Genomic DNA, 24,167 nt, shown 5'->3' on the forward strand with positions numbered 1-24,167 from the left:
CATTGATTCCGGAAACGTAGTTAATTTAAGTGCTGTGCTGCCAGTTCGCATTCATTTCATTCGTTGGTCGCTCATTCCCGACTTATACTGCGCCGCCATCTTTCTTTTTCACACAAGTCTTGTTGCAGAAGGTAAGTTTAGAGTCTGTAACATTTAATATTAAGGCTTAAATCGGTGTAGTGTAATACCGCGTTACTTAATTTTCTCTAAAGTTCGAGGAATGTGGGTTAGAAGTTAGTGCAATAGATAAAGTGACCATGTGGTCGGCAAACTGAATGGTTTTGCGAACTGCGCATTATGTTTTATAAAAGAAAACTGCAAGTACGTTAGTAATCCTAAGTTTTCTTTAACCAGTTTCATTAATTTTTCTTGTACTTGGTAAATTGCGAGTTGAAGTAACGTTCCGGTTTTTTTTGCCGGTAAGAGCAACGTGGCGCGAAGACCGCTTGAAAATTGTTCTAACCCTGAGTACTTCTGTATTTGTTTTAGTTTGAAACTAAATAATGGGCACTGTTGAGCGAACTGGTGATGCCACCTCCGAGGTGGAGTCAGGAGAGGAAGACGAAATCGTCGGCGGCGGTGAATTGGCAGCGCATTTAATGAGCAGGTAATTTTAACTAATTTCATTAATCCTTCTATTAAAGATATAACGCTAATCTGATGACAGTTGTTCAAGGTTGAAAGACACGTGTTCAGATGTCTTCTCATTGTTTGTGATCTTGTACATTACTGTAATATTACAAAGGATCATTTAAATTTTAACGTCTTTATGTTCTATGTGTGACCTCTAAGATATCTGTTATTAATGTTTAATAGAAACCATTATATAAAAATCTTGTTCAGACCATGTGTCTCGACTAAAAATAATTGTTTCTTATGAGTCATAAATTAAACGATTAACATCTTGAATTTTTATGGTACATAGAATTATATATAATTTTTATTCAATTGAAATAGTTTGTACATAGTTATATTAAATATTACTAATTTTATGGTCACTTTAGTTGTTTTAAAATATTCGGAATATTTTACTATCACTAATAAGTTAAAAAAATATGGAAATATATCTTATCAATAAAGAATAGTAATAGCAATAGCAATCTCTGATCTCGTGACTTTATATGAATGTAATAATATTTAAAGAAAAGCGTGTAGCATGTCCTTGACATTGCTATTTCTGAAAAGCAACGCCGGCATTACCATTTTAAAGTTCTTATGATTACCATTTTTGTTAACAATAATCCTCTATAGGAAAGATTTACACTGAAAAACTATTATATACTTTTTTGTAACAAACATTTCTAGACGTAGTTTTTATGTCTCATGGATTTTTTGCTCTACATAACGCGGTCTTAAATTTTCAAACGTATTATAAGACATGATTGGTCGAGATTACGGTTCATTGAACTAGTGAGTCACTCCACGCTCTACTTGTGCTGATACACGCTGAAATGTCTTGCTTTGTCCATAACCATTGCTATAGCAACCACTATGATCTCTAGGAATTTAAAGTATTGCGTGACTTAATGTAACATGCAAGACTCTGAAGTCTGTAAGAAGAAATTTGAATCGGTTATTGTATGTAGCGAGTACAAGTATAATTCACGATAATTAAGATAATTTTATCATATGTATTTCGGTAGTATGGGAAATAGTTATTTTAAATTTGTCTATAGAAATAGTAAGCTATATATATACGAGTATATTGTTATTTTAACCAAATTTGAGATTAACTACGGTACGTTTGTAGTAAATATTTGTCGATATGCTATTTTTAATGTCTGGTAACTCAAAATCTCGGATAACACGAAGTGATGCGTATCGGCATGCTAATGTAATCATGCGACTAAAATACACTAGTTAAATTCTGGAATTCGTGACGAAATGGGGGCGTGCATCAAACTAACACATGTTTTGACTCTGCCTCGGTTATTTAATAGACATTGGAAGTCTTTTAGAAGCTAAACATCCCAGATTACGTTTCACGGAAACTATTATTCCCATTTTGACTAAAGTAATGGTTTCAGTCATTCTATTTGTTTTATAGCCGTATCACCCGCAATGAAATGCTAGCCGCCATAACGAATCGTCTGCATGCTGAAGCGATCGCCTCTCTGCCGCCCAATGTCCGTCGGAGAATCAGAGCTCTGAGGTCCTTGCAGAAGGAGTTTGTAGATATCGAGGCAAAATTCTACTCTGAAGTCCATGCTCTCGAGTGCAAGTATGAGAAAATGTATAAGCCGCTATTTGAAAAGGTTGGTGGTGCGCTTTATATAGTTTTAAACTAATTGGTTCCTTAATGTCAACTTGACCACATATAAATTAATATAAATATCTGCAATATTTTTGCAGTGAAAATAACCACAAAAACCTTCCTCTTGTATGATAAAATATGTATAACCTCAATTAATCTTTGCCTTGTTTGATAACTCAATTTTCAGAATCTTTCTTAGTTTCTAATGTCTACAGTATATACAAACTTTGGAGATTATTTTACCATTATTTTCCACAGCGAGCTCAAATTGTAAATGGTTCATATGAACCTACAGACAACGAGTGCTTGAACCCCTGGCGTGACGACTCTGAGGAGGAGGAATTGGCAAAGGCTGTGGAGAAGGCGGCCATCGCTGAGGGGGATGACAAACACGAAGACAACACACCCGCACAGTTAGTACAGAACATATCAAAACAAATAAGATGTCTGGTTCATGATCTGAAGCTTTGCCCATAAATATGAAGAAATTGAGACCTAAATTGTTTCTCTTCAATGAGCTTGTAAAATACAATCAAGCTCGTTTATATGATGACACTCTACACCATTATCTGAGAATCATGATTGATTTGTTTAACATGCATCACCAACTGAGGCTACAATCAACAAATTTCGTCTTGAGATGATGTAAACCTGGATTTTCATAGCCAATTTCCATTACAGACCTCCGATGGACCCCAACGTCAAAGGGATACCAGACTTTTGGTACACCATCTTCAAAAATGTGTCCATGTTGTGCGAAATGATGCAAGAACACGATGAACCTATAATTAAAAGCTTACAAGATATTAAGGGTGAGCTGGATGTGATATTTATACAATAATTTCTGTGTTATAAGTGTGGCATCATAATTTATTTGTATTTATTTTCCAGTGCAAATGCACAACGATCCCATTGGGTTCACGCTAGAGTTCCACTTTGCTCCCAACGACTACTTCACGGACACGGTGCTAACAAAAGAGTATTACATGAAATGCAAACCCGAGGAGGACAACCCATTGGAATTCGAAGGACCCGAGATTTATTCATGCAAGGTTTGTATTGCGTACTCTACTGATTCAATTAATATATATTTAATTATTGCAACGTAAAATTTGCATGTTCTTATCTAGAATGTATTGTCTAGACTTAATCGAGTTTTGTTTATTAATCAACAGGGTTGCAAGATTAATTGGAATAAGGGTAAAAATGTTACCGTGAAGACAATCAAAAAGAAGCAGAAACACAAGTCCCGTGGCTCGGTGCGTACAGTCACCAAGTCTGTTCAGGCCGACTCCTTCTTCAACTTCTTCGCTCCACCTGTCATGCCCGAAGATCCTAACTCCACCCTGGCCTCTGATACCCAGGTAAATCGGCTTCATTTATAAACCTCTTTGTATTTCTTACACTGATTCATATACAAAAAATATGACTATATTTTTCCCACGTCCTGGAGCTGCAGTGAGTTGGTGTAGTATAGCGACTTAATGTTGGGCCTTGTCCTTGTTGATTATCGTCAATAACTATTATTTATAAACATGTTATGTCCCAGGCTCTTTTAACGGCGGATTTCGAGGTCGGTCATTACATTCGCGAGCGAGTGGTGTCCCGGGCCGTGCTCCTGTACACTGGCGAGGGCCTGGACGAAGACGACGACGATGACTATGAGGAGGAGGTATGTTAAACATGGGCATGAAGAGAACGCTGGGGGCCCGGAACCCTGAGGATATAACACATGTCTGTTATTGTATCGTTAAAAACTTAAGCCTTGTTTGACAGTCATACGAGCTTATTGAATTGTTAGTTAGCTTATATAAAGGCGATATATCAAAGTAGCAGGAAACTCAGCGTTTTCACATTAATACATTCTTGCACCGTAGATCGTAATACACTTATCTAGACTTAAATGTGTTTATACACGACTGACTTTGCTTTGAAACGTCACGTACGAACACACACAGGACGATATACGAGTGTATATTATTGATTAAAAAGTGGATCAATCGTAACAGTAATGACAATCAGTAATGTAGACGCGTAAAACGATTTTATTTTAAGTTTGGCTTAAGAAGCATGCAATCTAAGTAAAACTCTTCAGCCATCTGGTCGAGCCCCGCTTGTCCGCATGTCGGTGTCGAGCTTGGTAGTTAGATGTAGACGACAATCAGACGCAGCTACCGCTCGCTGCTAGGCCTCGGTCCGCGGTCGTCACCCGCGCCCGCGGCGACCGGCACCACCAGGCTGGGTATTTACGTCTGGTTGCCACCAAAAGTGTCTTTGGTTTCAGGAGGATTCGTATTCAGACGACGACTCCGGCACCGAGGAGGTTTCCGATGCCGAGGATTGATCGCGCCGCCGCCCCACGTAATGTCCGACTGTCTCGATCCTAACGTGTCTTGAATCATATCCCTCTCATATCTCTTACCAAATATCTCGGTCGCACGGCGGTGACAAGGATGCTCTAGCGTGGTGTCGCAGGAGACGCTCCGGGCCGAGCCGCGGAGACGCGCTGTCGATGATCGAACGTTCTAGAGCTGTCTCCTGTTAGCGATCCAGTGCTTTTATATTTTGGATAGTCATTTTATAAATTGTTAGTTTTTGAGCTAGACTTAGTTAAGTTGTACTTCTCGCGCTCGTCCCGCCCTATGCATGGTTTATCTTTTCAGTAGATAAATATGTTTTAGCGGCCATTTTTTATATACGGCTCTGTGAGAGCTCCGTTTTTTTTGTCTGTGGGAAGCGAGAAGTGTAATTGTGCCTTTATAATTGTAATGCATGTTACATGTTTTTATTACGATACTATTATTGCATTTCTAGTTTAGTTATACAATTCTCGTTTTTATTTATTATACATTAATATTATTGTAATAGTGTGTATTTTGTTTACGGATTTTACGTATTCGTCTGTGTACTATTAAATTTAATGTGATATTTTTAACCTGTTAAGGCTACCGATGTTTCCTATTTAACGAAATTGTAAGTCTGTCATTCCACTAGGCGGAGAGGCGGCGACGAACCGCGTTCGGTGCTTTCGAATCTCTATTAGTGCCAAATCGAATTCTATCATCGACGGAACATCATTTAATGTGATCTTCCTCGTGAGTTGTCTGTGACTGTAGCGGATCGGTCGCTGGTCGGAGAGAGTAGATTTATATTTTTATTTATATAACTATTATATCGCGAGCATAATAATAACCGGCTTCCGGGAGCGGTCGTCGGGCGAGCTTCATGCTAGCACCGCGTCCAACCGTTGACATTAAACAAATTGTAAGCTTTTCACTGTGTGTTTTATTTCGGACCCGCATGCGACGGATGGCTGGGGAAGTAGCGAGTAGGGGAAGAGGGGGAAGGGACGAGGAACTGAGACTAACCTTGTATGATCAGGAGGAGGAGGAATGCTCGTCCGAGGAAAGCGACGAGGAGCCCGCGCCGCGCCGGAGGGGACGCCGGGCCGGCCGCGAGCCGAGCGACGGGCACGACAAGCCCGGGGAGTGCAAGCAACAGTGACACACACAGGCACACCGCGACACTCGCACACACACACTCGCCGCTCCGGACCTGTCCTGACCTGCCTCCGCCCCCCGTCCTCGGCCCGTGTCATCCGATGAATCCTTCTCCGCTTCCACCGAACGTTAGGACCCCGTTGTATCGCCTGGAGCGCCGCCGGTCCGTGCCGCCGCCCGGACGAGCCGCGTGTAGCCGTCTCTAAGACTGTGTACTAGTTGTATAATCATTTTAAGCTGAAATATCGTGAAGCTTGTATTAATATTAATAGTCTCGAGCACGAAGCGTGCGGAGGAAGCTATGTTTAATGAACGACACTCAGCGTCAGTGTCACCGTACACCGGCTACTAGGATATTTGTACACAACATTTTTAAATAAATAAATTTAGTTTTAAATACATGTTTTTTTCCTTTTTATGAAATCGAATGCAGAAAACATTCGACGTTCAATTATCACGGCTGAGATGTATAATTACACTGTTGACTTCTGACTTGTTGTTTTTCACTTTGTACATGCCTTCACTGTTACTGTATGTGAAAACGAATCCTTATTTCCTGGTCACGCCGTAACAAGAGCCGCGTTTATACCGATTTAATTGGACTGTTGGTTTCTTACTATAAAAATATCGAAATTATTGTATAGAGAAATTTTAGAAAACTAAATGATTACTAGCTTTTAACATGATTGAGTTTGGAACGTTAGTTTTTCCGATGAATCTCACAACTATTAGCGATTATAAAGATCGCAACCTGCTAATGGGACCTTGTATTTGTTTTCAATTATCATTGGATTTGGAGTCGATGAATTGATGTGGACGTCTGTATTATAACTAAGAGATCAATCGGGTAGCTGTTTGTCTGGATACCAGATATCCTGCGAACTGCGATAACGCAGCGTGGGATATTCGGCTCTTCCAGAGATTTAAAGAAATTGATTTTCTCTTAAGACTTCTCGGATAATCGCAATGACCACCTACAGTCCCATACATTATATGGTCGGTTAGTTTAAATCAGAATCGGTAGCGTTTACATCGAAAGGCTGTTTTAAAAGCAGCTCTGGTATACGCAGTCAAGCCGTATGCTGAAAAATTTGGTATGTACAATGTTCCACTTGTATAAAGGTTATCCATAACCGATTGTGGTATGGTGTGCCTTATGTAAGACAGAGCTTTTTTATTCTATCCGAAATCCCGCCGGATAGTAGGTATTTAGAATCCCGGATACCAGTTTTAACACAAATTATAACCCTAACCAGGTCCCTGGTCAGAATGATCTTAGATATAACAGGACGTCTATCTGGTGTGATGGGAGCAATTAATTGCCTTAACCTAATAAATGAAACAAATATATGTTTTACGAATATTTTTTATTAATAATTTATCACGATTTGTCTTTTTGTAATACATCTGTCAGAATTTGATTCACACGGATAATGCACTGATAAAGTAAGATAAAACACGTGACCATTTTGTTTAACAAATGCCAAGTAGTAGGTATTCTTAAAACCTTTCATAATTTGAGTTAATTTTCTCTCATTGCGAGCGGACTAATACTGTAGAAGTTATTGTGACAGTCTTTATAAAATTTCATATTAATCAATTAGCAGATCGATTCGTATCGTCGTTACTTCGATATCAGACTAAGTACATCTACTTTGCTGCTTAACATGGCATTAAGTACTTGTATTAAGCTAGGCTCGGGCTCCGATGGCAGCAACACAGTGTAACTAAAGATAATGGTAAGTATATAAGGGAAATTTCTTCCGATACTATGAAATGGAAGACCTTCGTATGAGCGATGCGTGTTACACAGATTTTATTAAATTTGGTGTTATGGATTCCAGTCTGAAATATTCATATAGCACCAAACTGTCTTATACTATTTTAAATCTATGGGGCACATAATATATCGCTATCAAACTACGAAAAAAAAACAGGGAATGATGCGATATGGTCGTAAGTATATTTACATTTATACAATGTATAATTGGCTATCGTGTAAACATTGAAATATACATTATACAACCGGACGAGTCATTACAATGTTCTAATTAACGATTATACTGGATTATGAACGGATATCGAGACTCGGACATCTGTATAAATTAGATTAAAAGCACAACTAACGATACATTTTTCTAGGCCGTTTGTAACGGGCACGTGATATTCCTATATTGTTTCTACTTAAAATGTCGTTTCATGTAAGCCTTAACACATTGCGTCACTATATGAGAATCACTTCAAGCCTCCAGATAGTAGATAGTTCACGAACAAATTGGCGTCCATAACAATCCACTAGTGTTGAGGAACATATATTATTCATATATCCGGTTCATTAAAACATCTAAATTGGAAATACATGAGCTAAGTTATAGGATTGTCTCTAGAATACAAAATATTTTAAATGATTCCAAAACTACTTCTCGAAGGCGATATATAATATATAAAAATTAGACAGGTACATAGAACGGTACATATATAAAGACGAAAAATGTATAAATATCAAACGACGGCAAACAAATAAATAATTTCAAAATATGCAACATTTCCATTGAAGTACACCTCGGGGAGCTTCTAACGATCGTGCTAATATCAGCGGTGTGACGTCACGCGGGGGTCTTAGATTTCTTACCGAAGGGCAGATGTATCCTCCGCTTCCTCGGCTTGGGCGCACCGTCTTCCTCCATCAGGGACGAGTCCGTGGATTCCTCCTCGGGCGGAGTGTGTTCGGTTCGTTCGTTACCTTCGGCGAGTGCCTTCTGTCTTGTGAATGGTTGTCTGGGCGGGGGGCGAGGGTCGTCGAAAACGTGGTCGGTGCTGCGCGACCTCTCCATGAGGTGAGAGGGCGTTGGGCCTGGGCCGGGGCGGCGCGGTGGAGGGAGCGGCACGCCGGGGGCTCCGCGTATGGACGAACGCAGTTGAGGTTGGGACTGCGACTGGGACGCACGGGTCAAGTCCTCGCCCGTCCAGTTAACACTGAAACCATACAAATTGATCAATCAAATAAATAAAAAGTTTATTAGGATCTGTGAATAAGGTTCCGTGTCAGCAGTGTAGTGCTGATAATGGCTTATTTTGTTATTTCTTTCCACTGGAAGCGGATAAACTTATACAATACCAAACAGCCGCTAAAAATTTATGAAATATTTAAATACGACTGATATATTTTTAATATACTAAGGATTTTTGCCTTCCACCAAACAAAATATACTATGATACTTAAGACAGAAAATATTTGTCATTTATAATATTGTGTTCCAAGCAAATGCGTTTTATATTCCGCGATAGGAGAGGTCATCATAATACACTTGCTCGAGTCTTCTTAGAATCTTCGTATGAAAAGCATCAATTCAGTTCATTTCTGTACTTACTTGTCCCCTCCCAGTATGAAATGTACTTGTTCCCTCTTCCTTTCGTCGGTTGGGCTCTTCCTGACGTCATTGTATAAACTTCTCTCCCTCGCTCTTTCTTCTTTTCTTTCATCCATTCTCTTCTCCCGCGCTTCTTGTGCCAGGCGTTCTTCTAATTGAAGCCTGGGTAATATCGAATCATACGTATTATACAATATGATGTTAATTTGTTTATTTTATTTTCCAATCGCCCTTAACATACCTGGCCTCGGCCAGTCTGAGATCTAGAGGGTAGTGGGGTGAGTCTGCTTCACTGCCCGACGAGTCCTCCCGCCAGCCCAAAGTGTCTGTCGCTAGTAATATAATATATTTTAACATAAATATTGTCTACATAAACACATCAAAATGATTTTTGATATTTTCTTTTCAGATGATTCATTCGTGTCCCTATTAGAAACTAGAATTAAATATTCTATAGACATGCTCTTTAAATAATTACTATATATATAATAAGTGTGTACACCCAACAAAAGCACGTATGAAATATGTTATACCCACAATGCAACGCCACCTTTTGATATTACTACATAAAATATGTTCTTACCTGTAGAGGATTGCTGGCTCTAAGTTTGCTATACTAAAAAGCGGAAAAGGGGCAAACAAAAAAAAATAAAACAAAATCACAATCTTCAAAAGCTTTCAAACGTGCAAAGAAATTTATAAAATAAAGAAGTATAAAATATTTCCCCGACATATATCAATAATTGTACAATTACGTATTGTGTTGGTTACGAGACTGGAGAGTGAATTAAAAAAAACACAATGCATTGTATGAACAAGTTTTGATAACTGGCCATAGACAACAACACTATATATTATTATACATAAAATGATGTTTGATCAAAATACTTGCAAATCTCTAATTAAAACACGTGAAAAGCAACAATGAAAAATGAGCTACGTACATATATTGTTTTAAAACATCTCTGTAACAGATTACTTCTCTAATATGTAAAAAAAAACTTAGCACCACATGAAACTAAAAGCGACAAACAAGCAAATAAATACGAATCCACATATTATGTACATACATCGTTAATTATGTTCTTTATTTAGAGCTGAAATTTTTTAAACAAGACAAAATTCCAAATTCAAAAATAAGAATTCTTTTGTTGCATAGAGTGGTGACATTTTTTTTTAAATTTATAATAAATTATCAATGGAATGTTAAGCACAAGTTGATGAAGATGAACCGCATGCGCCATGCAAACCCACAGCCCACAGTATATTATATATTTCATACATGCTTTTACTGTCAGATACAATGCCTGAAAGCTTCGTAGCGATTGTGACGAATCAAATTTCCATTTAAATCATTTATTTAAACAAATCGATACATATGATAAAAAAAAAATAATCTTAACAGACAATAAATATTAGAACTACGCGCTAAAGTATTTGAGACATGCTGAATAAAGATTTATTTCATTAAACAGTTCTTTGAACACTAACAATTCTATAATTAAAATAAAATTATTCCACACACATATATATATATAAACTAATAAGAGATGCTTGGCCACTATAAAGCTGTCTGTACGAACACTTTGCATATACATTACAGCTAGATTTCATCAAAATGCAATTAACTCACAATGTTTTGTAAGAATAATATCATTAAGAGCCTCTGTTAAATCAAGCATTTTACAACAATGTCTTTTATATGATTTTTTTTTTATTGTTTTACATTAATTCATTTTATTAGTATTAAGTACTTTAAAATATAGTTAAGATTCGTTGTTATTTGATATCTTTATTTCTTTTATATATGTATATTTATTATCCTACCTAATCTAGAAGTTCAACTGAGAAATAGTATCTAATTTTTTTTTTTACTTCCAACTATTGTCATATGAAACTAGTTTGAAACATAGAATCTACAATAAGTATAGAGATGTCTTTTATGAGATAAATTAGAACAACTATAATGTACACTACATAAAAATTAATAGTATTGTTGAAGTTGCCTACAGAGCGTGCCTGCGGTATATAAGATCATATTATGGATAATTATTGTTTAAATTCGAGCATCTTCAAATAATTTTATATTCTGGTGTTCAGAGTTGTTTCATTTTGGTATGAGACCAAAATTTTTTTACCAAGAAACTAAAATATCAATAAAAAGCAATCGAATTTACTGCTGTATGTCCAGAGCTTTGTAGACAGTCCGTAATTGGTTCATAGTCGGTCCGTAATCAGTTCAGAGTCAGTTCATAGTCGATCCGTAATCAGTTCAGAGTCAGTTCATAATCGGTTCATAGTCGGTCCGTAATCAGTTCAGAGTCAGTTCATAATCGGTTCATAGTCGGTCCGTAATCAGTTCAGAGTCAGTTCATAGTCGGTCCGTAATCAGTTCAGAGTCAGTTCATAATCGGTTCATAGTCGGTCCGTAATCAGTTTAGAGTCAGTTCATAATCGGTTCATAGTCGGTCCGTAATCAGTTCAGAGTCAGTTCATAATCGGTTCATAGTCGGTCCGTAATCAGTTCAGAGTCAGTTCATAATCGGTTCATAGTCGGTCCGTAATCACTTCAGAGTCGGTTCATAATCAGTTCATAGTCGGTCCGTAATCAGTTCATAGTCGGTCCATCAGTCGCTATGGTCGTGGAACACTTCGTTACCTGATCCGCACAGTGACGTGTCGTCTCCAAGGCTGAGATCATCCTGCGAACTGCTCACTCGGACTGTAAGCAGTAATAATATAAATTATACATTACAGTTATCAATGTTTAACAATTTTTATGCAATAAGTTACTTAATTATTTATTTATTAAAATAAAAACAATAATATTTCATGAGTATTAAATGGTATACAGCAAATTATACATTTATTTATATTCATAGTTGGTATGCAAACCTTTCCCCTGTCTCCCGTTAGCTGTTCTATACAGGGTGCTCTCTAGGAACTGTAATCCGTTGTTATTTATTATATTGAAGCCACACAACCTTTCGATCTGCTTCCATCGGTGCATGCGTTCCTAAAATAAACATACTGTATATAGATCACTTGTATTATGATACATTTCAATGTCATGCCACAGAAAAGTTAACATAATATTAGGCTAGTGGTTTTTCATTATTAATGTAAATAATACATAGCTCCTTGTTATAAAATCTGAGCAAAAATACACAGTTTTTGAAAACACAATACACTATAAAAAAATTACAGGCGCACTTATGTTTGATTCTGATATAGTCGTTTTGAATTCTTCTTTACATTAATGTTTCAAACCTTTATTGTTAATTAATATTTGTTATATTAATATAGTGTTAATATACAATCTTCTTGTTAAATCCGTAGCACCGTGATGATAAATGTCACATTTTTTCTCTTATAAAGGCCGAATTCTATCCAGACAGAGCAAGTAGCAGCAATTCAGCCTTATAAAAGAATAATGCGACAGCACTGGCAGCCACTCTTCATTCCGATAGACATAACATTCAGCGTCACAATACATTCAACCGTTACCTTGCCCGCGCGACATCCTAATATTAGCGGATGACCAACAAAAGAATTAAAAAAGTTAGATGTGATGCATGCGATTAATTTATATAGCATTTATTATGTTATGGGACTATTATATTGAAATTAAATTATTCTTAAGTACTCCCGGCAATATGTTAATACTGGCGTTAGTCGCAGTATATATACACGTTATTATTATTTATAGTATATAACATTAAAACTTTGTTTTGTTAGGTACTGATGTTTGATGATATCTGGACGGTATGACAAAATTGCTCATCTCAAGACAAATCTTAAGATCTATCCGCTTAAAATCTTAATATACTGAAAATAGGCTTTAGAATATATATTGGTTATTGTAATGTGTGAAAATATATATGAACAATTATTGCACAGATAAGTTATTAAAAATAATTTAATTCCATGTTAATTAATACGTAGGATGAGAGACTCATGAACAGTTCATTGGGGTTAGACCTGGGATTTCCAGACTTCTGGACGGGTGAGACGAACTAATTGAAATTAATTTTATATAGCTCATTAGTAATGTTATTCACAATTGTTAGAAACTGAATAGAATATTTTTATATGTACCTGTAGCTCCTGTGTAACTTCGTTGAGAGCGGTCCTAGCCTCTACTATGGCTCGGTCCACGTCGTCTATGGACTTGCCGTGTGTCGACACGAAGGCTCCCACCAGACTGGAACGTTTCTTCCGTAGCTTTTCACACTGGAATTTATAGATATTATATTGATATATTTCTTTCTACCAACCAAATTATTGTGACGTTCCTGGTCTTTATAAAATTATTATATAAATTTATTCATCTCTTTCTCAAAAATAAAAAACAAGTACATGTTTATTAATGTTAACATCACGAGACCGATGTACGGCTGTCTCTATCGTCAACCATGTTATTGACCTTCTCTTTTAACGTAGTAATTACTTTCTCACCTAAATAAATTTTTGTCTCTCTCTAAATATCCCCATCTCCCTCTTAAACTACGTGCACGACGTCCAACTTCTTCCAACCATAGCCTCTCTTTCTATATATGTATTATTAATCCCTTGAAATATATTTCTGAACATCTCCGACCCTCACACCACTACATCCATGCTTCATCTCTTTCACTCACCACCTCTCCTCTCCGTCTGACGGTATGGCTCTGTCTCTTTCTCGCTTTCGTCCGTCACCCTGTTTGTCCCTGTCACTCACCGCGTCCCTGGCCTGCTGCAGCTGCCCGTCAGCCGTCTGTTTCTTCCTGAGGTAGGCCTTGTTCTCTATCTCGTGTGTGAGCTGCAGCCACTGCTGGAGCCCGGCCGGTGGCGCCCAGCAACGGTCCTCCAGCTCACCTTCAGCTCGACGCAGCTCAGCACGTAGCATCTGAATGTGCATGTAGAGTAAATACATCAAGCTATAAGATGTTTGCATAATATGAGATTTCTTTGAGACCATAATAATGTTTTATTTATAATGAAACTAATATTTTTCGGATTACTACGCGTATCACATCTCCTCTGCCCGTGATCACGGTTGCTGCAAAGTAACGGAAACGTCGTGAGTATTTAGTTTAAAATAATAAAATACACGGGGTGTTCCGAAAAATATTAGTTTCAATTAAATGAATACTCGCGAAAATCTCAGATCTCTTTAAGTTTGATCACAATTTTTTTTTTAATTTTCATATCACGTCATGTTACGTCAGAGTACTTTCGTCAGAATACGTAATTATACGCGTGACTCATTACGGAATGTGCTTTTATAATATTCACGATTTCCTCTGTGTTTATTTAGGTGATGTATATGAATGTATTATATAAATTGTTATATGGCACCTCTATTTCGGACTTGAGTTGAGTAACTTCTAGGTCTGATGACGCTGAGTTCAACATCGGCGTGTCTCCAGCTTCCTGCAACTTCTTCTCTAGATTCTTTTTTTCCGTCGTGACGCTCTCCTGTGAGAATTTCATTTAAGATATATCTTAAGATTGATATCGCGTGTGCGTTTTACTTAATTTGTTTTAAAATGAACTTTTCAATTGAAATAATAACTAAATTTATATTTATATATAAATAGTATAACAATATGAAATGAATATATTAAAATATCTTAATTATTTGAAATCTTTGGTATAATTATTTCCAACCAGACAAAACCCAATGAAAATATTATATACACCATATCTGTTTTCGAGTATCCCTGTACTATGTAACTGTCATACCTGCTCCAGACGCGCCTTCTCCAATTCTTTCTGCATATCGTCCAGCGCCATTTCAGCTTTCCTCAGATGTTCCATGTCCCTCAACATCCTCTGTACCTGATGCCTACTGGCACGGCCGGCTCTCAGCGCTGCCCAGCCTCCAACAACAGCACCCAACAGAAGCGATGCTAACAACCAGTCCTTCCAACGACTGCCTTCTGTTGCAAATACAAAAAAAAAAACAGCTCGTAGTCCATATTTTCATGACGTATTACACTCTGATTTAGCGACGATTCTCATAAAAGCGAAGTAGATAGAAATGAGATCTTTATTTAAATGTGCGATTTATAATACAATAATGTCGAATACAGGAGGAGCGTTGGATATGAAGGGTCGTATGAAAGTTCCAACATTGTATAAGGATCTATTTCCTAATACTAAAATCCAGGCATGAGTTCACATTCCGCCATAATGAATGCAAAAATGGCTAGAAGATTGAATTGTTTGTTAGCTATACAACATGATTCCTTTAACACTAAGCTACACGAGCTCGTGATAGAAACATATGCACATACAAAACAATGTCATTTCTAAACGAATCGCATTTCTATCGTTCGCCTAAAATATGTTTTGTCGGATTCGTCAAATCAAACCAGTGTAAATACGCCAGGGCTTGGTATATTCAAAACAAAACGAAGGTTTCTTTTCCTATCTACAAGCTGATAGTATTCAGCCAGCAAATTAAAGACAAAAGCTGTATAGAGCGGGATTCATTCAATCTTCATCACTACTTATATTAAACTGTCACTACGAGTGCTTTATACACTAGGAAACGAAAAAAAAACCCTTAAATTTTGTTAATACAGAGACAGTTAAAGATAATATCTGGAAAATCTAGATCTAAGTCTAGAGGCTAACGTAAAAAAAATGGTATGGAAAAAAATGATAGTGATTTTAAATCCAAATATCATAGCCACGATAAATACAAAGCATACATTCTATGACTAAACAAAAAACTCAAAACAATCTTATACAGCCGAACTAACTAAAGTTCATATACATACAAATACATTACACGTACGGGGGGGGGGGGGATATGTGAAAGTGCGGTAAAACATACAAAATACATAATAATCATTAATTACCTTGAAGTAAATTGGCGTTATAAACAGGATAACGTACCGGCAAATCAAACACAATACCATTAGTGTTACGAACAGTATGCACGTGTTGGTATACATTCACGTGAATAGTATGACAATAGATATATAGGTAAGTCTGTCTGTCAAGCTATAATATATAAATAACAACCTATTTATATAAAAAAAAAACATTGCAGAGACTTATGTAATATAATAGCTTGATTCAGACTAGACTGAGTTATGATTGCGGTGAACTGATACTAAGTTACACGGACATATTATTTATTTGGAGGCTGTTGATGTATAATTCTATAGACTGGAATCTGTCTGTATGGACACGAGGCTAGCTAAATATTGATTTAAAACTTTGATGTACGCGATTTACGAAATGATCATATTTGTTTAAGTGTAAACAACACATAAAATTTGTAACCATTACACTTAAAATCATTCGAAAAGAAACTTCTAGAACATTCACTAAAAGAAGATATTAAAGGAAATGTTCGGGGACCACTGACCCTCCCTTGTAATATACAAGTATAAGTCTAGGATAAAAGAATGACTATATAGGAAACTCTGAAACGGCGATACGTATAGAAATCTATAGTTAATATTCATATTATCTGATATCACAATAGTAATTGTTTCGACATATATTACCACTAATTCTGACGCCTCTCTGATCGTCACGAGAGACTTAACCGACACCAGAGTTAGTCATATCTATTGTTCTATTAATATAACCAATTATAATATGTGATTGAGAAAGCGTTCAAAACTAACTTATAACCTAACCTAACTTATTATAATATGAAATAATTACGTTATTATTAAAAAATTAAAGTAAAAAAAAATCTCTCATAGAGCGACATTAAAAAATCATTTTAAATATTGCAAGTAGCAACAATCTCATTATATATATATATGACAAATCATAGAAATTAACAGTATTATAGTATACTCGTAATATTAATCAACTATAATACACCTAAATAAATAAAATAGTTAATTTGTATCACTTTGTATACATTTTTTATGACAAAAAATCTGTACTGGAATTAAAGAAAAAAAAAATCAAGTCGAAATGAAGCATGTTTCAGTGTGAATAAAACATAATAGGTTATTTATAATGAAAACCTTCATCCACATAGCGACAGCCGAGGAACAGAAACGCCAAGGACGTCGACGCGAATGCTACAGATTCCTTAAATAGCATTTATCACACAACAAAAAACTTATACTTTCATTGTAACCATCAATGATCAAATTAGCGCGCGTTTTTCTTTTACGTATAACGAACAAACTGCACGTCACGTCGCCGCGTTTCGACTGAACTACAAACGTAAAGGCTAGTGAGTAGTGACACCGTGCTTTAATTGATTTGTAGGAATTAGTGCCGTCGCATGTGTCAGTATTATGTTTGTTCATCCTTATAAGGCAGACTTATTTGTATGACCTTCGTGTTGAAATACAGCCTTTTGGAGTTTCGTATGTTTAATTTATTTATCTTTTATTTATTTATATGTATGTATTTGTTAATAATATCCAGTATATAAAATGCGTGAGAATTGTCACATTAAGTTCTCTACAAATGACATATATGTATATGTATTATGTTGTAACGTATCTAGTATTATGTATGAACATATATAATAAAAAATATATATAATTTTTTAACGTGGCTGTGTTCGGTTTCGGTCGCCTATTATGTGTTATTTTTGTCAACATATATATATATATATATATATTCTATTGAGATCAACAGAGTTCCGTCGAATAAAAATGTCAAAACATTCCCGCGACTTGACGTACTCGTGGCGACAATATGAGAATGATTTAATAACTCCTATATAATATAGAAATATATCCTCTACTTATTCTGTTGTTAGAATGTATTAAAACTAGTTCTTACCACCGGCTTCGTACGCTGGCGGGCAAACAAAATGTATATAATAAATTTTAGAACTCATTTTTAACTTTTAACAAATCAATAAATAAACAAAACACATATGTATATCTTAAATAATACAATGTAGTAATAACCTTAATACATAGTTCGATTGAATTTCTTTGATGGCACGATATACGACAAGAGTAGTTAGGATATTTTAAAACGATTTACTTTATAATACACACACACATACACACGCACGCACGCGCGCACCCACTCACACACATACACACACACACATAGTTCCATTGAATTTGAAGTATATATATATAAATGTTTGTAAGTGTGCGTCTGTGTATGTACGTTCTCAGACAATAATAAATTTTATAATATATTAAAATAACCGCAATCACACAAATGGTTCCATTCCATCATAACAATGAAGAGGTTTATTACAAAAAAAGACACTATACAGAGCCATCAAAGTTCTTCAATATAAAAAATAATATCACCGGAAACTTTTTGTACGAAGCGTTTAAATAAATTTTGTGTGATATAAAATATGATGATAAAGCTATATTTTGACAAAAAAATAATAATAATATATTTATGCCTACTCTAAGTTAGCATTCTCAAACTGAATACGTAACGTTAATAGTTACTCACTCATACATCTTGCACATTACTGAACGTAGCTTTATAGTAGTAACGGCAAGCGCTTCGTATGTAGTCTGACGGTACAAACTTGTGCTAAGCGTACTGATATCAATCTCTCTATATTGTTCATTTTTATACCTACCATTTCTATTGTGTGACATAGATGTTCAAAACTATATCCAAAAATACATTACCCAAAAATTCGCATCAATACTTGAAAAATTACTTTAATGTGTAAATTATTGAAAAAATCCAAAAATACATAATATATAAAAAAAAATATACGTTAAAACTTTCAGTGTCTAAGTCTTATATAAAGAATAGTAAGAGCATAAACAGATGTGACTGACAATTAGTATAAAGCAAAATCCGTTTAATAATTCTCTCTTAATATAACACATAAGAAGTAAAGTCGTTGATCAATGGAATAACAACAGAGCTTTGTATTAAACAAGTCTATATATATATTTTAATAAATAATGTATAATTTTTATGATCAATTTCTGTAAATTTCTGTACCTATTGAACTGTTAAAATGTTTCTCGTCTTATGTGTATATAATTTTTTTAGAGTAAATGAATTTATTAATATTCTCTAACACTGACTATAAATACTTAACATTATCCGATGAAACCTGTCATACTGATAGATAACAGACATGAGAAACATAGTTATTAAGCGCAGGAATAAATTATATTGTCATATTAAAATATTATATATCAAATTAATTATTATTGTATATGTGTGAGTTATAATAAAAAAAAGATCCTACCTTTGGGTGGTCCAAACAATACAACATCCATGGCTTTGAGGGCTAGCTTCTGTTTGTGTATAGGGTCCTTTATGCCCAGAACGTTGCTCATGTATTGCATGTTGTTCACAGCTAATCTGTGAAGAAATACACACACATATACACATATGTACACACACACATACATATAAATTTATTAAATTCAGTGTGTATAATTATGTGAAGACCATCTCCACCTGCCAATGGGTGGGATAACTGTATAGTGCTTGACAATAATTCCAAAATTAAAAAGTAATTTATTTAGTTGGTTCCTCACGTATTGTGTATATATTCTAATGTCAAATTAACTTCATAATCCATTATTTGTAGCATTCAATAAAACTGTATTAACTTAGTAATATGTGTATTGTGCTAAGTAGCAAGACTGAATGACAGAACCTCATATAATAAAGTGATCTACCTACATTATACTTGGCGTCATATTATTAATTAATAATACCGAGTCATATTATTCTTAATAATAATAATATATATATAATAATAATATATATATTCTTAATAATAATAATAACGGTTACACGTCTGTTTGAAGTGCAAATACGAAATATATATTAATAAAAAAAAAATACGTTAAAACGAAAAATGATTTAAATAATTTATTTAAACATATTAGGAGGATTATACATAAACTCTTAATAGCGGGCTATTTGCTTCTTATATATAAGATACCAAATACTATTAATTTCAAGAAATTATAAAAAGTAATCAAATAATTTAATAAAAAAAAGATAATTCGTTTTCTACGTGATCTTCCTTTGGGGTGATGTATAAAGATATTACGTATGCACGTTTGTTTCTCATTAACGCAAAAACCATTGAACGTATTATAATGAAAAACAAATTAATTTAAATCATTCACATAAAAAACATGTAAACTAGAATTTATTAAGGAAATCCGTGTAATTTGTGTTATTAAATTAAATGTATTTTGTATGACAGCATTTGATAATAGATGGCGCTGCTGGTTGGTGACTAATATGTTTAAATACATATGTCACTCTGAACCCAATTGTAAAGATAACTTTAAAAAAAAATGATGTTAAGGACACATACATACATCTCTATATAAACTAGTATATGTCCGCGACTTCACAAATATGTTCAGACAGAAATTAATTTATACTAAATATATATAACATATATTATGTTGACCACCCAACCGTCAGCGACATCTATCGTCTGTTTGATGTAACTCAATACAAAATACAATTGTTCTGACGTGTTCCGCTTTTAAATACACGTTATTTATGAATCGATTAATGAAAATGCCTTATATTGGTGTCTAATTTGGATTATCGGAAAGTTTCGTAGAAAACCATTCATTCATACTAAGGTAAATTAATGTCAAATGTCTGTAAATTTATGATATTAGTAATATATATATATATTTTCTGTGTGTATCTGTGTATGTGTGTGAGTATGTACATGTATGCGTATTCATCCTTACCTCGGTAATGCTGCACCAGTGATTCTATGTTGCAAGAACAGCGTCCTGTACTGCGGCAACTCCACAGACTCGGACAGCCACACCACAGTCTGCTCCACCGTCCAATTGTGGACCTGTCAAAATATGACATAATATAATGAAGATTATAAATTTTTATATATATGTAACTTATATGTATATTATTATTTATATGATATCTTTCCAAAGTAATTTTTCCTTAATGTTAGATCATCATCATCATCATCAGCCTATAGGAGCCCACTGCTGAGCAAAGGACTCCTCTTACGTGGAGAAGGTTAGAGCATTAATCACCACGCTTGCTCGAGACGGGTTGGCGATTTCAATCTTATAATTTTAAATTATAAGACCAGATTTCCTCACGATGTTTTCCTTCACCGTCCGTCAGTGGTGTCTAAATACTCTTGGGAAGTACATATGATTCGGAAAAGATCATATTGGTACTTGCCAGGATTCGAACCCACGCCCTCACGTATGAGAGGCGGGCCTTTTGACCTCCAGGCCACCACGACTTTAATGTTAAATGTTAGATGTGTTATAAAAAAATATATACAATATGGGAATGTACATTCTTCAACCATTTAGTATAATTTAAGTATCTGTAACTAATTTATCGATGTTTCTTTGTGTTTGTAAAATAAAAATTATAAATATTTATGATAGCGCAAATGGAACGTAACATTTTAAATGTTGAATTAAAATTTAATAAATCATTACATAAAAATAATAACTGAGTCCAAAAAATAAAAAAAAAATAGTTCACTATGCTTATCATTAACTCGTATTTCTAACGATATTGTTAAGGTTGTATGTGTGTAAATTAATCATAATATGATTTGCTTGGTTACCTCTGACCGTAGCCAGGCCTCCCAAAGTTCTTTGACAGATATGTGCATGTCGTCGTTGTGATGGAAGGCTCGCTGGCGCTTCTCATAGCCGCTGTCGTATTGAAGCTCCTCGCGTAAGAACTGGAATTAATGGACATCCCATCGTTGAATTTGGAAGAAAAATATATTGTATCGTTGGAATATTTGATAGTATTTTGATATTTATACAAATAATTATAAATTTGAGTGTCTGATTCTTATATAATATGTTTTCACTTAATACATATACATGTATAGATACACAGCTACGTATCCCAATTTATATCTTTTTGTCTGTCTATTCCGTCTTATCTCTGAAACGGTTGAAGTGATATCGAGAGGAATAACATTGGTACACTCCCGTAATAAACTGTGCCTGTAGCTGTTTTTGTTTAAAAAAATCGATTTCATTTTATTAATATATAAATAATATTAAGTCGCGGGCACAACTATAATACAATGTGTGATATGTTTTATACTAGTTCTTATCTCCAAGTTCGCTCGATAGTTTCAACTTGCTATTCACGGCCTAGTTAGCATCCTAAAACCTTATCACCCATCATCGCAATTCCATATATATTTGTTGATTTTTGGGTAATTTAATTTCAAACATACATACGTGTATTAACATGTATATGTATGTCTATATCACTATGTTATTTCAACGTGCCACGTTTAAGAACGCGTTAGTGTTAACATAATTGAGTGTTGTTTATTTTGCACGACCGATTCGATTGTGTTACAAAAACTATCGTCAAAAAAAAAATATTGGCTACATCACTAATTGTAATTCGTAATAAACTGATTAAATTTCCTTTCTTTTGTATTTTAACTATTACATTTTGTACGAGCTGTTTCACTTTAAAGATTCGATTACGTCATTTCCGCTACCGGAAATTGAAATGTGAATTGAAAACATGTAAAAATTCTAATGACATCTCCAAGTTTCCTTGTACTGTATCGAATTTTTCCAGACGGTTCTTTTAAGGAAAAAAAAAATATGCAGGCCAAGGTCGAACGATAGACGTACATTTTCATTTATTGGCACCAAGGAGGCTTTAAACGACGTTTTATTCAAACAAAGATAAGTATAACATTCAGATGCAAAATATTTTGTTACACAATTAAGGAACCAACGTCACACGAGATGAGTACGAGCAATGCTTATTATAATGGATACAATACGATGTATTTAATAAATGCAAAACAAAGAGTATATAAAAGTAACAATAATGCATTTTACTTATAACTTTTGTTAAAAATAATAATAGTTTATCTCAACCCTTCAATTAAGATCACATCTTATCCGATTTGACTATGAAATATGTTTCCAATAAATAAAATTAATATTTTCGGATTAACAACGCGTTTTTTTAATATCTTAACTACACACACCCGACTTTTTGGTTACTTAGCAGCAACCTTGACCACGGGCAGACGAGATGAAAATGTCTGTCAGTTGGTCTTATAATACTATCACAACTGACAAACATTTTTAACTCGTCTGGAGTATGCAGTTTAAAATAATAAAATACGCGTACTAAAGCTGTAAATATTTGTTTTATTTAAACGAATAATCGCGAGAGTCTTAGATCTCATTATATTCCTTTTATTGATACTTCATAGTTCATACTACCACAAGGATCTATTTATTCTCATCAAACCAAATGTATAGTAGTTATTTTATGTACGGCTTATCACACACGGGTTTAAAAAAATGTCTTACGAAAGAGGTTTTATATATTTAAGATTAAATAAATTATTTAAAAAGCGAACAAAATTAAAAAAAATACACAAATAAAACTACAATCATTTTATATTAGCAAATAATTGGATGCTATACTAATAGTATTGAATATATGAAGAAAAAGCTTTAGTGACGTCATAGTTCATCACACCTGGTGGAGGTTAAACACTTACGTCATCACTCTCACTGAGATCAACATTTCCATTCGCGTCGTCATCCAGCTGTCGGTGGAGCTGTGTGATGGCCTCAAGACCAGCGTGGTCTTGGAGACACGCCGGCTCGTTATTACAGGCCTCCAGAAGTACTGCAATATATATTAAGTAATTTATTCATCTGGTGCATAAAAAAAAATAGAATTTAATTTACAAAGCACAAAACTTTAAATATTATTATTACATTTACGTTACTTAATAGATATAGTCGTATGTAATAGGTGCTAATAGACAAATTCATAGACAACGGACGGTGAGAAAGTTTGCATTTTATATAAAAATATATATTTATATCTATTAATGACAACTTTAATGGTAACTTTATATTTTATAGTCTTTGTTAATCCAAGATAGATTGAGACGAAACTGAAAAGAGTTTGTATAATTCTTAGAATTAGATAAATTAGTAAAATATACACTACCTATATAAATACGTTGTGTTTAATTAAATTATTCGTACATGACTAACGGAGTACATTATATGAATGTATTTAATTAAATAAAAATTTAGGGACATTTGTCAGCTTATAGTTAGTACGACGTTG

At 34.7% G+C, this 24,167-nt stretch overlaps 2 protein-coding genes across 8 annotated transcripts in view; one reads left to right on the top strand and one right to left on the bottom strand.

Moving 5' to 3' along the window:
- LOC116774290 (nucleosome assembly protein 1-like 1) lies at window positions 1-6,153 on the top strand. 5 transcript variants are annotated; one of them, XM_032666975.2, is made up of 10 exons: window positions 1-131; window positions 490-607; window positions 2,048-2,255; window positions 2,513-2,667; window positions 2,936-3,066; window positions 3,146-3,306; window positions 3,430-3,618; window positions 3,804-3,926; window positions 4,539-4,615; window positions 5,636-5,778. In XM_032666975.2, exons 2-9 carry the CDS (start codon window positions 504-506, stop codon window positions 4,596-4,598), a joined length of 1,131 nt encoding a protein of 376 aa, XP_032522866.1. In that variant the 5' UTR covers window positions 1-131; window positions 490-503; the 3' UTR covers window positions 4,599-4,615; window positions 5,636-5,778. The 5 variants fall into 5 exon arrangements, with proteins under 5 accessions (XP_032522866.1, XP_032522867.1, XP_032522863.1 ...); XM_032666976.2 differs by lacking the exon at window positions 5,636-5,778 and adding an exon at window positions 5,249-5,530; XM_032666972.2 differs by lacking the exon at window positions 4,539-4,615 and having other exon boundaries at window positions 5,636-6,153.
- A 951-nt stretch (window positions 6,154-7,104) lies between these two features.
- LOC116774522 (stromal interaction molecule homolog) overlaps window positions 7,105-24,167 on the bottom strand; it is a 29,249-nt gene continuing 12,186 nt past the window's right edge. The window contains exons 2-14 of one of the 3 annotated variants that reach the window (XM_061524880.1): window positions 23,584-23,714; window positions 21,646-21,765; window positions 20,780-20,892; window positions 19,294-19,409; window positions 14,853-15,046; window positions 14,466-14,585; window positions 13,846-14,013; window positions 13,224-13,358; window positions 12,021-12,141; window positions 11,785-11,847; window positions 9,367-9,457; window positions 9,126-9,287; window positions 7,105-8,730 (exon numbers count right to left, since the gene is read on the bottom strand). In XM_061524880.1, coding sequence (XP_061380864.1) covers window positions 8,361-8,730; window positions 9,126-9,287; window positions 9,367-9,457; window positions 11,785-11,847; window positions 12,021-12,141; window positions 13,224-13,358; window positions 13,846-14,013; window positions 14,466-14,585; window positions 14,853-15,046; window positions 19,294-19,409; window positions 20,780-20,892; window positions 21,646-21,765; window positions 23,584-23,714 — 1,904 coding nt within the window. In that variant the 3' untranslated portion in view covers window positions 7,105-8,360. Of the gene's footprint in view, window positions 8,731-9,121; window positions 9,288-9,366; window positions 9,458-11,784; window positions 11,848-12,020; window positions 12,142-13,223; window positions 13,359-13,845; window positions 14,014-14,465; window positions 14,586-14,852; window positions 15,050-19,293; window positions 19,410-20,779; window positions 20,893-21,645; window positions 21,766-23,583; window positions 23,715-24,167 lie in introns of those variants that run through there. The other 2 variants (XM_061524879.1, XM_061524881.1) reach the window with 2 other exon arrangements.

This window comes from Danaus plexippus, chromosome 26, assembly GCF_018135715.1.
Source record: "Danaus plexippus chromosome 26, MEX_DaPlex, whole genome shotgun sequence".
Taxonomy (NCBI): Eukaryota; Metazoa; Arthropoda; class Insecta; order Lepidoptera; family Nymphalidae; genus Danaus; species Danaus plexippus.